Raw genomic sequence first — 20,076 nt, 5'->3', positions numbered from 1 at the left:
TAAAGTATTGTACAGTGACAACTAAAGTCTGTAATGTTTATGTTGTGTACTATTACTAAAACACGATCTAAGATAAAGGGATTTAAGATCATTAAAGCTGGGCTGTTGCCTGAGTCCAATGCATGTAATGCTCTTCGCATTAGTCTATGTAGGAGAGCCGCCATTGGACTGGCCCCATGAAGTGAACGGAGATGTCAGAACTCTGTCTTACTCTATGGCTCTGAGCCTGACCTCCGCCACACGCCTGCGTTCCGATTGGACGGAGGCGGTCCGTGTGGGCGAGGCCATCACAGAAAGCACGGGGGTAATATAAAACCAGTCTCAAACTTTAATCGATGAAAATGTACAGGTGATAAAGGACTCCAAAGAATGATTGGAATTACCCAGGCGGACAAAACCCATTGTTGTTTTGGGGGTGGCTGTTGTGGTGGATCTATTACAATATAATACAGGAAGCTGTTTATTTATTTTGTTTTTGTTTTTTAAACACATTTTTTACATATTTTCTTCCCGATCAATTTCCAGCTGACAACATGAGGATATTATTATTCCTTGCGGCTTTTCACATGACGACCGTCAGCTTGGTAAGTAGGCCTGGCTATTACTTTCAGTTATTACTATAGGCTACACACCGGACAGGTTTGGAGACAGTACACAATCACGTAACGTAAGGAATAACGACTCACGTGCTGACTGGCTGCTGGGTGCTGACTGCTCACCGAGGCTGTACTGTAGCTTACACGCGGTAACGGATTTGATCGGCTGTCCTCAGGTTACGATGGAAAGTATTTATCACTTTCTGTTGTAGTTGTAACGCCAGATGGTGCAGATTTCAATCGTATATATGCATTATGCACTGGTAGTATTTATAGTAGGTATACCGTATAAGTAGCCTATGTCAGAACAGAAACAATCATCAGACTCAGAAGCTTCAAGCTATCCTAAATTTGTTACAATCGCAGACAGTACATAATGGCAGCAGCTGTTTCCTCAATTGGTTTATTATTATACTCAGTCTCAAGTGTTTCTGATTAGGCTATTATACACTGGCACTGCGCAGTACAACCCTTACTGTTCATTTAACTCGGGGGGAGGACAAAAGGCTCCAGCCTCCAAATGGATGTTTAGTTGTTTACTGTGTAATTAGGCCTGTATTATCTTGTCTATATGTGTTACAATAAATGCTGTATTAATGTGCCCACCTAATGTTACAAATTGAGTGGTATTGTATTGTGTCTGCAATGCCATGTCTGCCCACCTGATACCCATCCTCCAACACAATGAGTGGACACAGACAGGTGACACGGCTTTGGTCGTCCCCATCTTTCCCCTGGATTCTTGGGCAATTATTGCCTAGCAGAAGAACTGTCTCTCACTGGCTTTTTAATCCTCGGTGACACACCAGGAGCCGTGCCATGGAGAGGGACATGGAGAAGAACTGTCTCTCACTGGCTTTTTAATCCTCGGTGACACACCAGGAGCCGTGCCATGGAGAGGGACTACAAACAAACATTGACACACATTCTGGACTGGAAATAGAAGAGCCCTGCTGTGCGGAAACAATTTGGACAACCCTCTCTCATCCCTTCCCCTCCCTCCTCCTGTCCCCTCCCTCCTGTCTCCTCCCTCCTGTCCCCTCCCTCCTGTCTCCTCCCTCTGGCCGGAATTAGGAGAGTGGCGGGGTCAGGATTCGGAAGGGATCGCTTTGGGTGATCCGGCTATGGACAGGCAGGCTGAGAGAGTCTCTTTTGAACACAATATACCTAGTGAGGCGTTGAGTTGAGTTATTGGCGAAGCTTTGGTGGAAGGGGTGTGTGTGTGTGTGTGTGTGTGTGTGTGTGTGTGTGTGTGTGTGTGTGTGTGTGTGTGTGTGTGTGTGTGTGTGTGTGTGTGTGTGTGTGTGTGTGTGTGTGTGTGTGTGTGTGTGTGTGTGTGTGTGTGTGTGTGTGTGTGTGTGTGTGTGTGTGTGTGTGTGTGTGCGTGCATGTTGGAGGAGAGGGGATGAGAGAAACAAAAGGGGGCTGGTGAGAACATCTCTTTCATCCCTGATGGCCTGGCGAATGCCAAGCGGAAGGCGACAGAGAACCACAGATATCCATCCCACTGGCAGTCTGTACAGAGCTGGGCATTCAGGGAATATCCAAGCCACACACTTTAGGGAATTTCTGTGATCTGTGAAACACAAGTCAAACAGATGCCATGAACCCCCCCCCCACACGCACGCACACACACACACACACACACACACACACACACACACACACACACACACACACACACACACACACACACACACACACACACACACACACACACACACACAGAAAGTGAATGCATCATCAAACTATGATCCCAATAATTTAGTCCTCCATTCCTCCTCTCCCCATGCCCCTGCTTTAGGTGACTGCCCGCTGCCCCATGGTGTGTGAGTGTCCAGCGGGGCCCCCGTCCTGTCCTCCTGGTGTGAGTTCGGTCCCTGACGCTTGTGGCTGCTGTAAGGTGTGTGCCGGCCAGCTCAACCAGGACTGTCATGAAGGACGGCCCTGCGACCACCACAAAGGCTTGGAGTGTAACTATGGCAACGACGTTGGTCGCACGCACGGCATCTGCAGAGGTATGTTTTTAAAAACATTTGATTTTCCACCTCCTGGATATTGTTTGCCTTTTTATCTGTTATTATGTTTTTATCTGTAAACGAAGCAAGCACTCTGCTGACACTGATATGAATGTTTTTAATATTTACTAACATTTTGATTTCTGACTGGAAGCATTTTTGGACCATTGCTATAATTTAGCATCACTTCTCGTGTGTATTTTAGGCACATACAACAATAGGAGTGCAACAATTAATTTGATTAATAATCTACCAGTATCCCAATATTTTGAATGTCAAAATTACAAGCTAAAAGTTAAAAACAAACAAAGTAACAATAATAATGAAGACAATAGTGAAAATAGCAGATCTACAAGTAAACGTAAACGATGAAGAAATGTGGTATGGTTTTTCTGGGGAGAGATCAGGGTTGGGCGAGGGAATGTGTGACTGGGGTGGGGAGGCTGAGGGTTCAGGGCCCCTAAGCCAAAGCCAATGCCGTTTGTCTTTGAGGTCTGAAGCCTGGGCCGTGTTTCAAAGACAGAGCACCTTCATGGGCTGGGACTGAAAGCCAGCCAACTCTCTGATTTATACAAGTAGTTCACTGTGTACACACTACAGAGGCACACCAAGTACACACATGCACATACACACACATTTGGCGGTATTTTTATATGCATGTTTATTTGGGGGTGTTGCTATATAAAGGGGGGTATTTGGGGTGTTGTGTGGGGAGTCCCAGAGGACTTCAGTGGAACGACACTGTAAACAAGCCAAAATTCCTCTGTGCTCTAAGAATAGGGCCTCCGTCATAAAACTAGATACTGTCTATCTCTCTCTCTCTCTCTCTCTCTCTCTCTCTCTCTCTCTCTCTCTCTCTCTCTCTCTCTCTCAATCTCTTTTCATCCATCCCTTCCCTTTGCATTTCTTTAATTTCTCCTTTGTTGTTGAGTCATTACACACAAATCTATTTGTATACACAATTAGCCATTTGTGAGTTTTAGTGACATAGTGATGGTTTAACCATCCCTGCATTTCTTTTGCTTTTTGTCACAGCAAAGGCAGATGGCCGCTCCTGCGAGTACAGCGGACGCATGTACCAAAACGGCGAGAATTTCCGTGCCGGCTGCAAGCACCAGTGCACATGCATCGATGGGGCAGTGGGCTGCGTGCCCCTGTGCCCCAGCCACGTGCCCCTGGCCTCTCCCTCGTGCCCTGCCCCGCGGCTGGTCAAGGTCCCGGGCCAGTGTTGTCTCAGCATCGACTGCCACAAGGGTACCGCTGTGGTGCCCGAGGTGAAGCGTCGTCCCCAGCCTCCGGCCTACCCGTCCTACCCTTTCATGCCCTACCCGGCCTACCCCTATACCAAGACTTACGCCAAGCACTACCCCAAAGCATACCTCAAGCCATACCCGTACAAGCCCAAGAGAGACAAGGACACGTTGGGCAACGAGCTGGTGGAGGCGGGCAGGAAGTGGGACAAGCCTCGAGGTCACAAGCACCTGGCAGGTGAGATGCGGCGCCGGCATGTCGCCTTAGAGTCACGTCTGTTTCCTCCGCACAGCAAAGCGTCATGTTTGTGTTGTACGTTTTGAAATCCCCCTGACGCACAAACGGCCCCACTGTGAGACACCTTCGTGTGTGTGTGTGTGTGTGTGTGTGTGTGTGTGTGTGTGTGTGTGTGTATTAGCATGCAGTGTGTTTTCCAATGCCTCCTTGTACACCAGAGGCGCGCTCATACACACAAGCACATAGCACTCTCACACAGCACATATACTGTCACCCAGCTTTCCCCTCTCTGTAATCACCCTGTCTATGCGTCAGTGTTGCCTGCTGGCTGAATGAGGCCAGTGTACTTTGCATTGCCCGCTCTCAGCCTCTCTTTACTCCCTCTCTCCATCTGGCCCTCTGTCCCCTGTTTCTTTTACTTCGGTTGACCCCGTCTCTCTGCCGCACTTGAATTTGCTTGTTACCCCCACCGCACACAAACACACCTGTTCATCTTTACATCTGTCTGTTTTCTCCAGCATGGAAACAGGTGGGGGATCAGTGCGCGGTTCAGACCACTTCCTGGTCGCAGTGTTCACGGAGTTGTGGGATGGGCGTGTCCTCCCGTGTCACCAATGACAATGCCCAGTGTAAACTGGTGAAGGAGACCCGTCTGTGCAACGTCCGTCCCTGCAGCTCCATGTCCATTCCTGTCAAGGTAAATAAGTTAAATAACGAAGACGGGCTGACAAGGCCACAATGCATTGCGTTACATGAAGTAACAGAGAAAAGTCTCCAAGGGTTTTGGATGAAAACAATGTGTTAAAAGGAATTGCATGGAAATCTGTCACTGATATCTCCAGACAAATAGACAGACACACACACACACAGACGGGCAGACCCTCATATAGACGGCTATCCTCCTACAGAGCAACAACGTAAAAGCATTGGGAATCAATCTGAGTCACTTCCTGGTTTTAGGACTACAGACCATATAACAGTCGAATTCAGACTCCATAAGAGAGACACACAGGAGAGGGCTTCTGCCATTTTTGATCTCTGCAGATCAAAGGAGCCTGTTTGGGCAGGTTTTGAGTCTGCGCTACACATATTGAAATTGATAGATTACGTCACTATGTTTATTTACCGTACAACTATGCTGTTCAGCTATCATTCCAAAATAAATAGCACTTGGAAAGGGAATCCACACAAGAGAGGTCACATTGATATTAATATCATGGTATTCATTAGCTTGCCTCGCCCTGGTGACCCAACGTAGATGCAACTCTTTCTTCATCTCTCCGTCTATTCAGGGTTCTGTTGCTGTGTGAGTGAAATTCTTCTCACCAGTCTGTCGGCACAGTTGATCTAGACTGGGTTTCCCTTCATTGCAAATTGGTGCCAAGTTCATGTTGATCCCTTTGAACTAGTCTCTAAATCTAAGTCAGATTTTCTCTTCCGCAATTTTTGAGAGCGTGTAATTCCTTCCAAGTTGAGAACAGGAAGCTGTCATCTGCTCTTCAGACCGGAAAGGTATCTGACTAATCACGACAGGAGTTAAGAAAGCACCTAACTCAATTTCTGAGGTGTTTGATTATTATTATTTTTTGTACACCTTTTGTGTTGGTTAAAAAATATTGAACCAAAAAACCAAAAAAGCGCTTCCGACAAAACCTCTTAACTCCATTGGACCCTCAAACTCCACCACCTCTCCCCTATCATGCAAGTTATTGAGAATAAAGACACAATGCCAACTTTGATGAGGCAGTATTGCATGAATTGTTTTAAAAATATATGGATTTCTTCATTTCCTGAAAAAAATATAATTTTCTTTTCCTGAAAAAATGTTTCTCCCCGACAGCAGATATATATATCTTTTTGAATTTAGATTTCTGCTATTAAAGCAAATAGTTAGCTAGGCTTTGGTTCATTTTGTTTCCTGTCTGTATAGACAGAGAAAAAAGAATCCCGCACACTGTCTTCACTTGAGTTAGATTTATTGAGCAACAATATTGATTTATTGAGCAATATTTTTTATATTTAAAAATAGGCTATTTTCTTGATTTTAGAAAAAGGTTTGACATAATCTTTTGAAGATTTCCATGTATAATGATAGGTATGTGACGTCACTGACGTGTATGCCAGGTTGAAAGTGGTCAAAAAATGTCATTATTAACATAAAGTTGAAATTAAAATAGGAAGGCAACAAGTGCATTTAAATGTTTAACCTGTTCAGGTCAGAATATACCATCCCTGACTAGCCCCATACTTTAATGAGATATTAATTCATATCTGATGTAAGGAGGAAAGAAGATCTTTCTGGGTTTTATACGTACAATGTCCATTTAAAATGGATACATTGTTTCTGATGGAGATGTTTGGTAATAAGATTGTTCTTCTTTCCTGTATTTATTATTGTCCAGAAGCCCACATTTGCTGTTTAAAATGGGGGGTTCCAATCCCTAAACAGTGGCAACACAAATTGCATAACACATAGAAATCCTATTGTTAAAGGACCACTTCACCACTTTTCAACATCTCTACATATAATTCCTCACTAATGTTCATGATAAAACATCACCATTTTTTCCTACTCAGTCTGTGTCTCATAGGAGGGCTTTGGGCAGTTCGGACACCCGTCCACCAGTGACATCATCATTAGGCAGATTTTTTTTAAACAAGATTTGTTTTAAAATATATTTAGATTTGTATTATCGTGAGAACGATGGCTTCAACCTTTGCATTGCAACCTTTCAGGAAAAGAAAGCCTGCCGTTTCTATTAGCTTGGATTCACCATCGATGATGTCACTGGTGGACGGGTTTCTGAACTGCCCACAGCCTTCCTATGCGACACAAACTGAGTAGGAAAAAATTGTGGTATTTTATCGTGAACATTAGTTAGGACCAATTATAGGAAGAGAAGTTGAAAAGTGGTGAAGTGGTCCTTTAAGTTTAAGTACATCAGGTGAAAGGCAAGGCTGTGTTCTCATCTACTCAGTCACTCACTCTTTGGTAGTTGTGAAGTGGCATGGATCCTTCATGCACCAAGTAAAATCCTCAGTTAATTTTTTGTACACTCTCAGAGTTGAATTAACGCTGAGGATTTTACTGTGTATGTATGTATGTACTTTAGCGGTGCTCTTGACTCCCCTGCAGCCTCTGCATGCTCACATTTCATGCGCCTCCCATCATCCTTTCATGTTGGAATGGGTTGCTGGCTTGTTATGCACCGGCTCCAAGCCTGATTTACACTTAACCGTGCGCCAGTGTCTCACACCGGAAATCTACCGGATCTACAAGCTCACAATGTGTAGCAGTGTGACTCATTGTGAGCTTGTAGATCGGCTATTTATGATGCAAGACACCAGCGTAAAACTATGTATAAATCAGGTGTCAGTGTTTGTGGAGCCGTTGTGGGTGTTAATGCGTACTTCTGTCAACCTGTAACCCTCGTTGGCGTGGAGGCTCTTTCCGACTCTCATCTGTTGTTCTGAATCTGAGCATCACTTAGTTTTTCTTTCTCTACACCTAGTCACATTAACAGTGTTTTTCCTGACTCAATGCTCTTAGTAGTAAGCCATGTTATGTGGACGAGTGGTGGCTTGCAGTCTTCCTTCCCGAGTCCACAGGATACGGTTTCAGTCTTTTTCATTGGAAAGACGTGTTGTCCTACTTCAATCTCTCACCTTTTGTGCTGCAGCTGGGCTTCCGCTGCCTAGTATACACCACTGTTCTTATGAGAGGTTAGTGTAGGTCATACTAACCTTTCACTAGAGTGGTGATTTCACCCTGCCCCCTCTCTCTTTTCTTTCACCACAGAAAGGGAGGAAGTGCTCCCGAACCCACAAGGCGCCCGAGCCCCACCGCTTGTCCTATGCTGGCTGCAGAAGCACTCGCCTCTACAGGCCCAACTACTGTGGCGTGTGCAGGGACGGCCGCTGCTGCTCGCCCCGCCGCACACGAACCGCCACAGTGACCTTCGGCTGCGCTGACGGAGAGCGATTTGAGAAGTCTGTCATGTTCATCCAGTCCTGCAAGTGCAGCGACGAGTGCAGCTACCTCAACGAGGCAGTGATGCCTCCACAGAGGTGGCTCTATGGTGACACGCACAAGTTCATTGACTAGATGCTTCCTCCCCAACCCCTGACCCACGTCACTCCCCCGCACAATCCCAAAGACATTAACCACCCTTCCCCAGGCCCCCCCCTCCCACCTTATAGAATAGTGTATCTATGAGTAGTCGTAAGCGAGGAGCATGGATCACTGTCCCTCCTAGTGAACTGTTCATAGGTGCAAACGGGAAGAAGCAGAATTTAATTGGATGCTGCTGGACATTCTGGACGCAGTGAGGCAACTGCTAATTTCTGGCTCCGCCAGAGTTATCGCAGTGTTGTTGGTTTTTTTCATCAACATGGTTCCAAACTTCCAACCCGCTATGTTGCTGTCGTGCACTGCATGCTCCTGAACTCTGAGAATGAAACCACACTGTGAGGAACGATGGAGCCAGAGAGTGGACACACACATACACACAAACACTCACACCTAGGATTACTTTTCTTGGCTATAATGCTGATGTGTGTATTTATACCAGTCATCGAGCATTGACGAGCAGTAGGTCTGATTAGTGGACATTTTGTCAGTTCTGATGGCGATTGGAAAGAGTTAAGACACAAGGTAGGCCTGAAATCTGTCAGGTCTAGCACATTGGACATTGACCAACTAATGAAGACTTGTGGGAAAGCCTTACTGGGAACGGTGAGCTTTGAAGCCGGAAGGGGATTTCTCAGATGTAACCAGGGGGAGGAAACGTACGTATGTTTTTATGGTATTTATTCCATGGTATTTATTGTTGAGACAGACAAGATGCCAACGAGGAAAGGGGGATATGATGGGGAATTGCTGCTATGTTTGGAGCAGTCACGGCATGGCTGGAAGGGGCGAAAGGAGGAACTAAACAGCTGAGAGCTGCCAACAACGGGAGGGCAGAGAGACAAACTCCCACAGACCTAGGAGCTTGACCCTTCCCTGGTCACGTCAGAGGTCAGTTGTATTCAGAAAGCCACATCTGATGGTGGATGATAATGACCACGATTTCTTTTTTCTTTTTGTTTGGGGGGTTGAGGGGTGCTAGGGACAAATTTGAACCTGTCCAAGTGGAGGCAATGTGTCCATTAGTGGGTGAAATGTCGAGGGCCGTTTACACAGCTGGATTCATCCCCTGCCTGGCCTACCGCCCTCCACCAAAAAGTGAGACATTTAGCAAGCACCAGAGGAACAAGCCGGGGATTGTGGCGCCGAGGAGTCAACGGGGTCTAATTCCGAGCAAATTACAATCCTGACTCTGAGGGGTAGTGAGACGAAATCAGCCACCCTCTGTTTGGTTTGTTATAAAAATAAAATTTGAGAAAGTGCGTCTTCTGAAGTAAACATGTAATTTGTGCCTAGTGGGTTTGGAAACCATTCCAGGACCCAATCTGGCCTGTAATCTAACAGCAACTGAAGCACGCTAACTTTAACGAAAAACAAAACGCGTACTCATGTCACTTCATGTTTGTGTGGTGGCATCTGTATCTGAACGCCGTTCAGTGCCTGTGATGTCAACGACATGACTGAGGAGGGCTTTATGATGCTACTAAAGACGAGGTCATGGGTGGGGTCACTGATGCCCCCTGCCTAAGGACACATAACAGTTATAGAACCTCATAAGCACCAGAAGAACAGTTGGAAGGAGAGGAATTCTTTGTTTTTCTATAACTGGTGTAACCTAAACGGTAAACCCCTTACTGTATGACTCAAGAGCCCAAACAGAATCTTTACTGGAACCTGGGTTTCTCATGCACCTTATAACCTTTATTCATGATCTAATCCCAAAATGGAGAGAAAGGCCTTTTTCAAAAATGATTCTCTCTTAATAGAGTAAAACACACCCGTGTGAAGTGAGTGGTGCAACTCCATGTGGGGGTCCCCGGGGGGTCCCCGGAAGTTCCAGCCCCACAGGAATGCGCCCAGGGGCCGGCCCGGTTCTGGCGAGCCGCCCCGTGTCCGAAATGGTTGAGAAATGACAGAGTTACCGTGTGGGGGTCCCCAGGGGGTCCCTCTACTGTACTGTAACACCCCAAATCATCATATATAAGTTAATATGTGTGTGTGTGTGTGTGTTAAGCCAGGTAGACCATACCAATGCAACTCATTGTAACTCAATGAGTTGCATTGGTGTGGTTTACCTTAAAAACCTGACCCTTTGGTGTGGTTTGGGCTTTAGGCTGCGCAACAGTGACACTTGGTGGTGAAAACCAACCAAACGCTATTTCGTGCTCGGACGGACAGACAGACCCAGCCAGCCAGGGACGGACGGACGGACACACATAGCTGTCTATATAGGAGTGGTTGCACCACTCAAAAAGTATTAGTCATTTACATTTCAGCTAAAAAACTAATTTCTTGTGCCATCGTTATTTTGTTTCAAAGTTTTAGCATTTTAAATTAAAATGAAGAAAGAAAACAAAACTCTTTGGAATATTGTATTGACAAATGCTATCAATGTCAACATTTCCTATTTGCCTATGTAGATGCTGTGGTTTAATGTTTTAAAGTAGGTCTGTAGTTTTGTAACATGACACTATAGAGCAGCTATGTACAGATGCCTTGTTATTGTGTTTAGATTTGTATCTGCTGTATAAGGGTCATTCCATTTACTGAGTAAAAGCTGATCTAGTTCATGTACATGTATAACTAGCACTGAGCAAGGCCGGGGTCCCACACTTTGAGCTTTAACTGCCATATTGAAGTCATGTTAGTGACCGTATATAAAGTTTAATTGTACACACATTTCCAATAAATGTTTTACTTTTAAAAACGACATGAAAAAACGCTTGGTTTGGTTATCATCTTGTTCTAAATTAATTTTGAGGTAGTGCTCATCATGCTGAATTTTCAATAAAGAATTTGGTTCACTCCTACATTGGTCTTGGGTAATTACATAAGATGAATATTTTTATCAAACCTTTAAAAACAACAGCACTGCTGTTGTACACAGGTTATTTCTGAACAATAAGTTTATTTTTCAACATGTTTTCCACTGGGTAGTTATCTCCCTTTTTTCAGGGGAAAAAAAAAAATCCAGCTCAAGTGGAGTAAGGTTTTGCCCGAAGCGCTTGAATACTTTTCATTGGTTCAATATTTTTTTAACAAACATGACATAAAGGGTGTTCAATAGCTCCAACGTATGAAAAAAATAAAGTTTCCTGGTTTCTGCCGGATAGTTTAAAGTTGTTCAAACTGATTTTGACCCATTTGAGAATCACTGGTATACTGTATCCCCCTCCTCCTGGATCATAAAACAAGACAATACAATTAGACACTTTTTTTTCCTGGTTTTATTTTAAAAATCTGAAGCAGATCGTGTCCTATGAGATACAAACTCAGAATTGGGCGATTACAGTTGGCAGTAGACAAAAGCTCAATTTAACCACTCAAACCCACTTACTTAGTAAACCACTAGTTGACCGGGTAGGCTTTGTACTTTGTCTGCTTTTCCCACCTCCACCCCAAATATCTTTGTCGGAAATAGCTGTTCTACAAGCTCAATGCATTATTTACAAGCTTGTGGTCCTGCTATCTTCGGTACATTTTCCACCTAGAATAGGGATGCTAGGGTTCAAGTAGTTCATGATCAGAATGTCCTCTTGAGGACAGAATTCGCTGGAGGGATTCAACAATTTATGAGCGTCCCAACCACAGAGCTGCCTTGTAAGCCAAAATATACTTTTTACAGGAGTCATTATTTCAAGGTATTACCATCAGAAATATATAAAAACAAAACTGTGCAGTAATAAACAATTATAAATAAAAAAAATCTTAATGAGCTGTTTTGACCGCACAGGCACACACATGTGTAGAAGCTAAAAAACATTGGAAGTATCTTCCAAAAACTAGTTTCTCTGGATTTTCTAAAGCTCTACTTGAGATTCTGACAAATATTAAAATCAAGAAAAGCATCGCATCACAGACCACAACTGTTAACTGCCATTTTATAAAAAGATTTAATTTCAGACCAAAAAAATAAGTCACGGTAATGAGAAATTAAAACTTGACAACCCCTTCCCCACAAAAAACCAACAACATTAAAATAAAAAGGTTTGGTGAACATAATTGACAAGCAGGAGCCTTGAACAGTTGAACAGTGAAGAGGATTTTCCTTCCAAGTAGAAGAAGACACCAAGAGATTCACAGGAAGGAGAAGTCTTTTCCCTGGACCGACTACTCATCTGGACTGCTCAACTAAAAAGGAGAGAGGAAGGAATATAGAAGACATGAGTCCAGCATTCATAGAGATCACCGCTTCCATGAAGAGCAACAGCTGAGAATTCAGACTTTTCACCGGCAGGATAAATGCACAGGACACTCCATTTGCCCAGACCTCTCCAGTTACACTGCACTAACAAATGCTTGGTTGCCAGCTTTTCTTAATGAGTCATAACATCAGCTCATTATTTGGAGTGCGATTGTGAGCTGACATAATCCCACTGGCCTTTAAGACTAGCAGTATGAAGCACTAACGATTAGCTGTCATAGGATACCCTGAGAACATGGGCCATGTTATTGTGATAGTGAAGCAGCTCTAACCCCCTTTGATGCACAAATCACATTCATGCAAACATGATGCAAATATCACAATGCCAACATGTCTGCAAACTTCCAAGTCTTATAAACTTCATGCCAATTGTGTGAAAAGTTCTGAAAATGTTTGACGATAATGACATGTCCCAAAAGAGAGAACCCATGTTTAATGTGATTAAAGGTCCAGAGATTTATGGAGAATAGGACTTACTGTAGGTGGAGATGTCAATCTCCTCTGGAAGTTCAGCCACATTGACCTCAAACCGGTCCTGCACGTCGTTCAATGTCTTGGCGTCTGTCTCGTCAGACACAAAAGTGATGGCCAGGCCTTTGGTACCGAACCTACCCGCACGGGCCACCTGTATGCCAGGGAGGACAAGAGAACATCACATGAGACCGATTTCGTTAGGGGAATATACTTTATTGTGACTCCAATGGCTTGTGTTGCTTGATCATCAAGACTTGTTGACTTCATGAGCTTGTTTGATATTAAATATGCGTTTATGTCATTTATGTATGCAACTGATCATTTTTCTTTTCTGAGACAAGTTCATGATAGCCCAGTAAATAATTAAATACTTCTGCGAGCCAAATGTCATAGAAATCAGTGGCCGACAATTCGACAAACATTGAAGACAAACAAACACTCGTCCCTCACCCTGTGCAGATATGTGTCGGAATCTTCTGGCATGTCGTAGTTGAATACGATGTTGACCCGCTCAATGTCCATCCCTCTGCCGAAGAGGTTGGTGGCCACCAGGATCCGCCTCTGGAAATCCTTGAACTGCTGATAGCGGGACAGTCTGAGGAGGAGGAGCAAAGAGAGATTATCAACACAGCTGCTACAGTCCAACCTCCCATCCTGCCTTTGAAGGCAATGATGTGTTGAGTTAATTGATGAGGCTTCGTGCTCCGTAAACAAACCCAGCATTTGGAGCTCAATAGAATGTGTGTTTATGAGGGAGGGGAAGCGTGTGTGTGTGTGTGTGTGTGTGTGTGTGTGTAAGAGGAAAATGTATGTGTGTGTGTGCAAGACTGACCTCTCCTCTTGAGCCATTCCTCTATGGATGGCAATGGCAGGGAAATTCTGTTCCACTAGAAGCTGGGACAACGCCACACAGCGCTGGACTGACTTGACAAAGATCACCACCTAGTGGCAAAGGGAATACATTACAAGACTATCCACCACACAAAGAAAACAGATAACACTATTGTAAGCTCCATGGTAGAAGTAGAAAAGAGTATTCAAGACGAAATAAAATGTTTAAACATCTCAGACTACAGTGAAGAATGACAGTGAGTAAAGACATGAGGAAATGCCAACACAAAACTTTGAATGCAGAGACAAAGAAGAGATCACCGGAGACGTACAAGTAAATAATGTTAATAGTAAAAAGGTGCTCATGGATCAATCAGATAAAAAGGGGAGATCTGGACACTCAAATATGTGTTTCTCTGCCCTTTGTCGTTAACACAATTTCACAAAATGTACAATTATTTTATGACCCATATGAACGCCATCAGTTGCAAACTACCCGACAGTGATGCAGCAAATGAGTCCCCATGGATGTATAGCCAACAAGGAATTCTGCTCACTTGACTTTTCCGTATATTTTTCAATATTTAGAGTAGGGAATGTGATCATTATTCTTTAAATTACAGGCCGGGACCAAAATAAGACCAGAAATCTACCTGGTTGAATTCCAAGACATCAAGCAGGTCAAAGAGTTTGCGGTTCTTCTCGCTGTCCTTCAGCTTGCAGTAGTACTGCTGCAGGCCGTGTAGTGTTAGTTTCGTCTCATCGTCCACAAACACCTCCATGGGCTGCAAGAGAATGAACAATTGGGTAAGGAACAAGTCGAGTCGGTTTCTCAGACTTACATCTGATCAGGTCCAGAGATGTATCTGACCAACATTGTGTTCATTGTGATCATTAATCAAGCAACTTCAGTGCTGTGTAAACATCCCATGATTCACAGACAGAACTGTGTGTACGCAATTGCTAGTCCCAATACAATGGTGTGTAATCAGGATTACAAGTTAGCAGCTGCTCTCAATCCAGAGCGATTTACAGTAAGCATGGTAAACACATGGTAATACATAAAATGCATATAAATATTAATCTAGGATCATCAGCTAAGTCAGCTACTTTTGGCAAATGTGTCCCCCAGACTAGGGATGCTAGGGCTCAAGTGGTTAAATAAGAAAGATAAAAGAAAACCAACACAGACATTCTACACCTGCTAGGATGGAAAAACAGCAGCACTTCAGGTCCAGAGAACTAAACCTCACCCAATTTGGTTGGCATTACGCCATGGACAAATTGTAACCAAAAGGACCCCTACTTTCCGCAGAGTTAATAATAATTAATCATCATTTAGCTGGGGACCTCAAGGACAACCGGGCCACACACTGATAACCACTGCCATTCCAAACCAAAACCAATCAGTATACTCACATCCTGCATGAACTTCCGGCAGACTGGTCGGATCTCTTTGCTCAGGGTAGCGCTGAACATCATACACTGCTTCTCGTGGGGTGTAAGCCTGAAGATGTCTTGCACATCACGTCTCATGTCTGTCAAAAACACACAGTGCAAGTAGAGTTACAAACAAGTAGACCTAGTGTAGAGGAACCACTGTTGAAGATTGCATTGGAAACCGATAAGCATGCACCCGTGGAAGAATATTTACTTGTGTATTAAAATTGGTCATTAGACATAGAATTGATACAGCATGTGTGATTTAGGGATGGGTATCGTTGAATTTCTTTTGAAAAGTGCTATTTTGGGGAGCTGTGGTACCAAATCTTTTCAGATGGGGATCTGCTGCCAAATGCATATTAATATGAGGGTCCCTGATAGGGAAACAGTTCGAGAACCACTCATCTACATCAATAAAACTGGTTGCAAACAGCATCTGTATAGTGCATACATACCTAGCTGCTCCAGCATCTTATCGCACTCATCCAGGACAAAGTGCTTGACGTTCTTCAGGTTGAGGGTCTTGTTGCGGATTAGGGCCAGGATGCGACCCGGTGTCCCCACCACAATGTGCGGGCAGTTCTTCTTTAGCACATCCTCGTCCTTCTTGATGGCCAGGCCACCGAAGAACACCGCCGCCTTCACGGTGGGCATGTACTTGGAGAAACGCTCGTACTCTTTGCTGATCTGGAAGGCCAGCTCTCGTGTGTGGCACATGACTAACACCGATACCTGGGGAAGAGATGGGGGGGAGGGGGGCTTAGAGCAGTACAGACACTGTGCCTTGAACTATCGAAAGTAAGTGAAGCATTTCGGGGCACAGCTAATTTTTTTGTAACAATGGCATTTTTAAGCATGCCTTCTGCGTGTCTTCTTTGTCCATCTGACCAACATTGTGTTCTATTAATCAATAATCAAGCAACTTCAGTGCTGTGTAAACATCCCATGATTCACAGACACAGACCTGTGTGTACGTATTTGCTAGTCCTAATACAATGGTGTGGAATCAGGAACTCTGATTACAACCCCCCTTGTTAGCCCCTGCATCTTCAAAACAACATTACTATACACCCCATACCAAATCTGTCTACAAGCTCACAATGCAACACACTGATTATACAAGTTAGCAGCTGCTCTCAATCCAGAGCGATTTACAGTAAGCATGGTAAACACAAGGTAATACATAAAATGCATATAAAAATTTATCTAGGATCATCAGCTAAGTCAGCTACTTTTAGCAAATGTGTCCCCCAGACTAGGGATGCTAAGGCTCAAGTGGTTAAATAATAAAGATAAAACAAAACAAAACAAACATTCAACCTTTTAAACATAGGTACTGACCTGTCCGTCAACTGGCTCAATCTGCTGCAGTGTGGCCAGCACAAACACAGCCGTCTTGCCCATACCAGACTTGGCCTGGCATAGGATGTCCATGCCCAGAATGGCCTGAGGGATGCATTCATGCTGGACTGTGACACAATGGCAAAGAAAACAGGTTACTTCATTTAATTTAACCATCTACACATCCAAATCGCATTCAGTGCTGTAGCACAGGACAGTTTATGTCAGCACAATTTGAATGATTATTCACACAAACTAATTTTACAGCACAATCCGATAATTTAGTCACAAGTCTAATATGAACAGGACATCATCAGAGTACATTTCTGTCTACGGAAGAGGCTGTTCATTTTGTGGCATTTTTCCCCTATAGGTGCATATGCATTAAAAGACCCTCCAAATAACCTCAGCTTGCATAAATGAACAATCATTGAGGTCAGCAACAGTTTCAATGGAGCACGCACAAAAGTAGTACATAGAGAGGAAATGTTTGCACACCGTCTTAGATGCTCCCAATGTATATTTATTCAAGGGAGACAACTTTTCGACCTGCTGGAGATCTTTGTCAGGTATAGCTCCAGTACGTTGAAACGTTGTGCGTCTGCATTCTTGAATAAATATATGGGAGCATCTAAGCTTGTGTGCCGATTTTTCTCCAGAGTCCAAGCCATCGAGGTCAGGTCTGGCCCATAGTGTTAGGAGTTCTCCTTAACGCCATGTGTCTCAAGTTGTCTTTGGCCGTTCCTTTCATACCGTCATTATATTAGCACACTCTCAACTTTTAGTAAAAAATAAATAATACACTAATAATACCAATCGACTTGGTAGAAGCACAAACCATTAAACCAGCCTCACCTTCAGAAGGATGCTCAAAACCACAGTCGACGATGGCACGGAGCAGCTCTGGTTTAAGCAGGAAGTCTCTAAAGCCAGAGCTGTGGATGGAGACGTATGAACCCTTCACTTCTTTCTTGCCGGCCGGGGTGGCGCTTTCTGCGGGGGGTCCTTGAGGCTCCTCGTCTTCTTCATAGTCGAGAAGCTCGTCATTGTGCTCGTCATTCTCAGCCATTGTGTCTGTCTGGAATAATGAAGAAATCTTGAGTTGTGAATCTAAACACTCTTTGGTAGGACCAGTGCCAACATGACAATTTGCATTACTTTCACCACAGGTAGCGGGATGCTATTCACACCTTAGTATTGCCATTTGCTTTACAAATGATACGGTCTTGCTTTTGCATGCCTGCTAGGAAGGATTAGTTGTTGGCAATACAACATACTTGTTGCTGGGCTTGTGCTTGCACATATGAGCCCATAAATTAACCCACCTGATTTGATTTTGTATCTATCGTGATACTGTGTATAGGTTATAAGGTCCACAGTCCACACCACGTTAACAAGACTAGAATGGAAGACCTAATTACTTTTTTTTTTAAAGGGGGGGGGGGGTATAATGGATAGAATGTATGTCCTACTCGTGTTTTTAAATCCTGTAGTACTTTGGTTTGTTGCATACTTCTATTGTTGTATAGCTTTGGCACAGTCTTTGCAAAATAGTATAATAATACCGTAATAGTGTATTTGGAATTGAGTACAAAGGACCACAATGGAAACAAGCCACAGTCTAAAATAAAGACTTGTATTGAACGGTATTCTCCTGTGCTTATCTTTGCAGTATTCAATCAATAAATTAGTTACTTTAAATGCGACGGTGTTCTCGAAATAACATGGCATAGAATAGTAACTAAGGCTAACCGGCTAACAGCGTGTATAGTATCGTTATGTATGTTGCATAACAATGCTAGCGCAGGTAGCTAGGGAGCTACACATAAAATGGCTTAGTTCGCATTACCTTAATAAATAAGAACCGCAAGTATTACTATTTTAACTTAATGTTTTTTTTCTTAAACGAAATAAACATTTTTTCACCAGCGTAACAAAGAAATACAACCACACTGGACGGACTGGATCACATCAGCTAGCTAGTAGCAAAGCTACTTGCTAACCGCCTTAGCTAACTGCAATCGAATGGAAACAATGACATTATTTTTATCGTAGCAATACGGAGACTTATATGAAAACTACACATATTTAACTGACCGTGAAATCCCCAACTGCGTAGAATCTTTAAAGCTGAGTTTATACAAGTAAAATAACACACGGTTTACATATATCGTTCTTACCTTAGTTCACGATGCTCAAATCAACCTGTATGCAATAAGCTCCAAACCTGAACCGCATGGGAGGCCGTACTGTAGCTCGGTATATGCGATTCCACGGAAGTCCCGCCTCTGCGAAATGCCTTAACTGTGATTGGTGGATACGGGCGCCCGTCGACACTACCGGTTTGCGAGCAAGGAAGTTTAGAGAAGGGGGCGGTACAATCCCGAGGATTGTTTTTGTTTTCCTCAGCTTTAATTATCATTGATAAACTAAAGTTTATTTTTGCGGATTTGGTCGCATGGCAGTTACAATGTTTCTTAGCTTGTTTTGTTGGGGTTTTAGGATGCCCAGTTGGGTTTGGAGATCACTGTCGCAGTGTTGAAGTCCTGTGGCAGCGGTGGCCGAACGGATAGCGGCGCGGTCTAGATACCGGAAGGTTCCCAGTTCGAATCAGCCGTCCGACACGTTAAAATTACCACCGCTGAAATGCCCTTGAACAAGGCATCAACCACTACGATGAAATGTGTTCTATGAGCAGGGCCTGGCTGGAAACAAGTTCTTGAGCTTAGCCCAGATACCCTGGGTAAATATAGATTTCATTTCATTTCATTTCATTGGCTAGCTTGGACTTGCATTTTAGAAGTTCAGAGCATTTTTTCTCTCTGGCTTTCATTGCAGTCAGTATATCCAAATTCATCCATGGCTCCGAGGAGCCATATGTTGTTTAGTACTGATGTAAATTTGGTTTTGAGCCATCCTTCTTCAACTAGTGGGCTCCTGAGATCATCAGACCAATACTCCAGTCCAGATTCTCCAGTTCTTGGTTAAAGGCCTCAAACAAGAGTAGGTTTTGAGGTCCCTAGATAAAGTAATTGTTAATTTTATTAACTGTCCTATGTCAAACTGTGAATATCAGTGGTCAAAGGATGGCAGTGAAGCAAGACTTTTATTGCAGTGAATTGAAGTTGGCACGGACGATCATCTTTTAGGGAACTGTGTTGCTGTTGGACAGATACTGCATAAGATACTGCATAAACAATATAAAAGCATAATTATCAAAAGGACACTGTACTTTAATCATCTGCAATAAAAGCCCTTTGACTGCTGATATTCACCGTTAGACGTGGACAGTCAATAAAAATGATCAATTACTTGATTACAGTATTCCATAATAAGTTTGTTTTGGCCTTGCATGAACTTTATGCACACTGAGGTGCTGGACAGACTCACAATTCAATTCATACACAGTATATTCTTTCCTTTTTCTTCTTTTTTCTCCATTCATTTATGATTTCTTACTTTTAATCAATGCTAAATATCTCTGTATTCCAATATTCCGGTAATCATTAATTGCCATAGACTCCATTGACCGTTCCATTGACTGTGTATTTG

At 43.5% G+C, this 20,076-nt stretch overlaps 2 protein-coding genes across 2 annotated transcripts; one reads left to right on the top strand and one right to left on the bottom strand.

Annotated features, from left to right (window-relative positions):
• Positions 1 to 192: 192 nt before the first annotated feature.
• Positions 193 to 11,041, top strand: LOC306936897 (CCN family member 1-like). Its single transcript, XM_079520551.1, has 6 exons — positions 193 to 304; positions 526 to 584; positions 2,401 to 2,614; positions 3,650 to 4,102; positions 4,621 to 4,799; positions 7,902 to 11,041. The coding sequence occupies exons 2-6, from the start codon at positions 534 to 536 to the stop codon at positions 8,205 to 8,207; spliced, it is 1,203 nt and encodes a 400-aa protein (XP_079376677.1). The 5' UTR covers positions 193 to 304; positions 526 to 533; the 3' UTR covers positions 8,208 to 11,041.
• A 1,064-nt stretch (positions 11,042 to 12,105) lies between these two features.
• LOC306937346 (ATP-dependent RNA helicase DDX39A-like) lies at positions 12,106 to 18,847 on the bottom strand. The gene is made up of 10 exons (XM_079521056.1): positions 18,705 to 18,847; positions 17,380 to 17,602; positions 16,525 to 16,652; positions 15,639 to 15,915; positions 15,160 to 15,278; positions 14,394 to 14,525; positions 13,742 to 13,851; positions 13,360 to 13,504; positions 12,913 to 13,060; positions 12,106 to 12,362 (listed from the first exon to the last, which is right to left on the bottom strand). The coding sequence occupies exons 2-10, from the start codon at positions 17,591 to 17,593 to the stop codon at positions 12,346 to 12,348; spliced, it is 1,290 nt and encodes a 429-aa protein (XP_079377182.1). The 5' UTR covers positions 17,594 to 17,602; positions 18,705 to 18,847; the 3' UTR covers positions 12,106 to 12,345.
• Positions 18,848 to 20,076: the final 1,229 nt, after the last annotated feature.

The sequence above is a fragment of the Electrona antarctica genome (assembly GCF_951216825.1).
Source record: "Electrona antarctica genome assembly, chromosome: 14".
Lineage (NCBI taxonomy): Eukaryota > Metazoa > Chordata > Actinopteri > Myctophiformes > Myctophidae > Electrona > Electrona antarctica.
This window is presented reverse-complemented; position numbering and strand designations above follow the sequence as displayed.

Coding starts and splice junctions, on each gene's coding strand:
- LOC306936897 (XM_079520551.1), top strand. CDS start 534: ATGAGGATATTATTATTCCTTGCGGCTTTTCACATGACGACCGTCAGC. Junction 585..2,400: donor ACATGACGACCGTCAGCTTG/GTAAGTAGGCCT, acceptor CCCCTGCTTTAG/GTGACTGCCCGCTGCCCCAT. Junction 2,615..3,649: donor CACGCACGGCATCTGCAGAG/GTATGTTTTTAA, acceptor TTTTTGTCACAG/CAAAGGCAGATGGCCGCTCC.
- LOC306937346 (XM_079521056.1), bottom strand. CDS start 17,593: ATGGCTGAGAATGACGAGCACAATGACGAGCTTCTCGACTATGAAGAA. Junction 16,653..17,379: donor TTTTGAGCATCCTTCTGAAG/GTGAGGCTGGTT, acceptor ATTGTGTCACAG/TCCAGCATGAATGCATCCCT. Junction 13,505..13,741: donor GGAATGGCTCAAGAGGAGAG/GTCAGTCTTGCA, acceptor CCTCCTCCTCAG/ACTGTCCCGCTATCAGCAGT.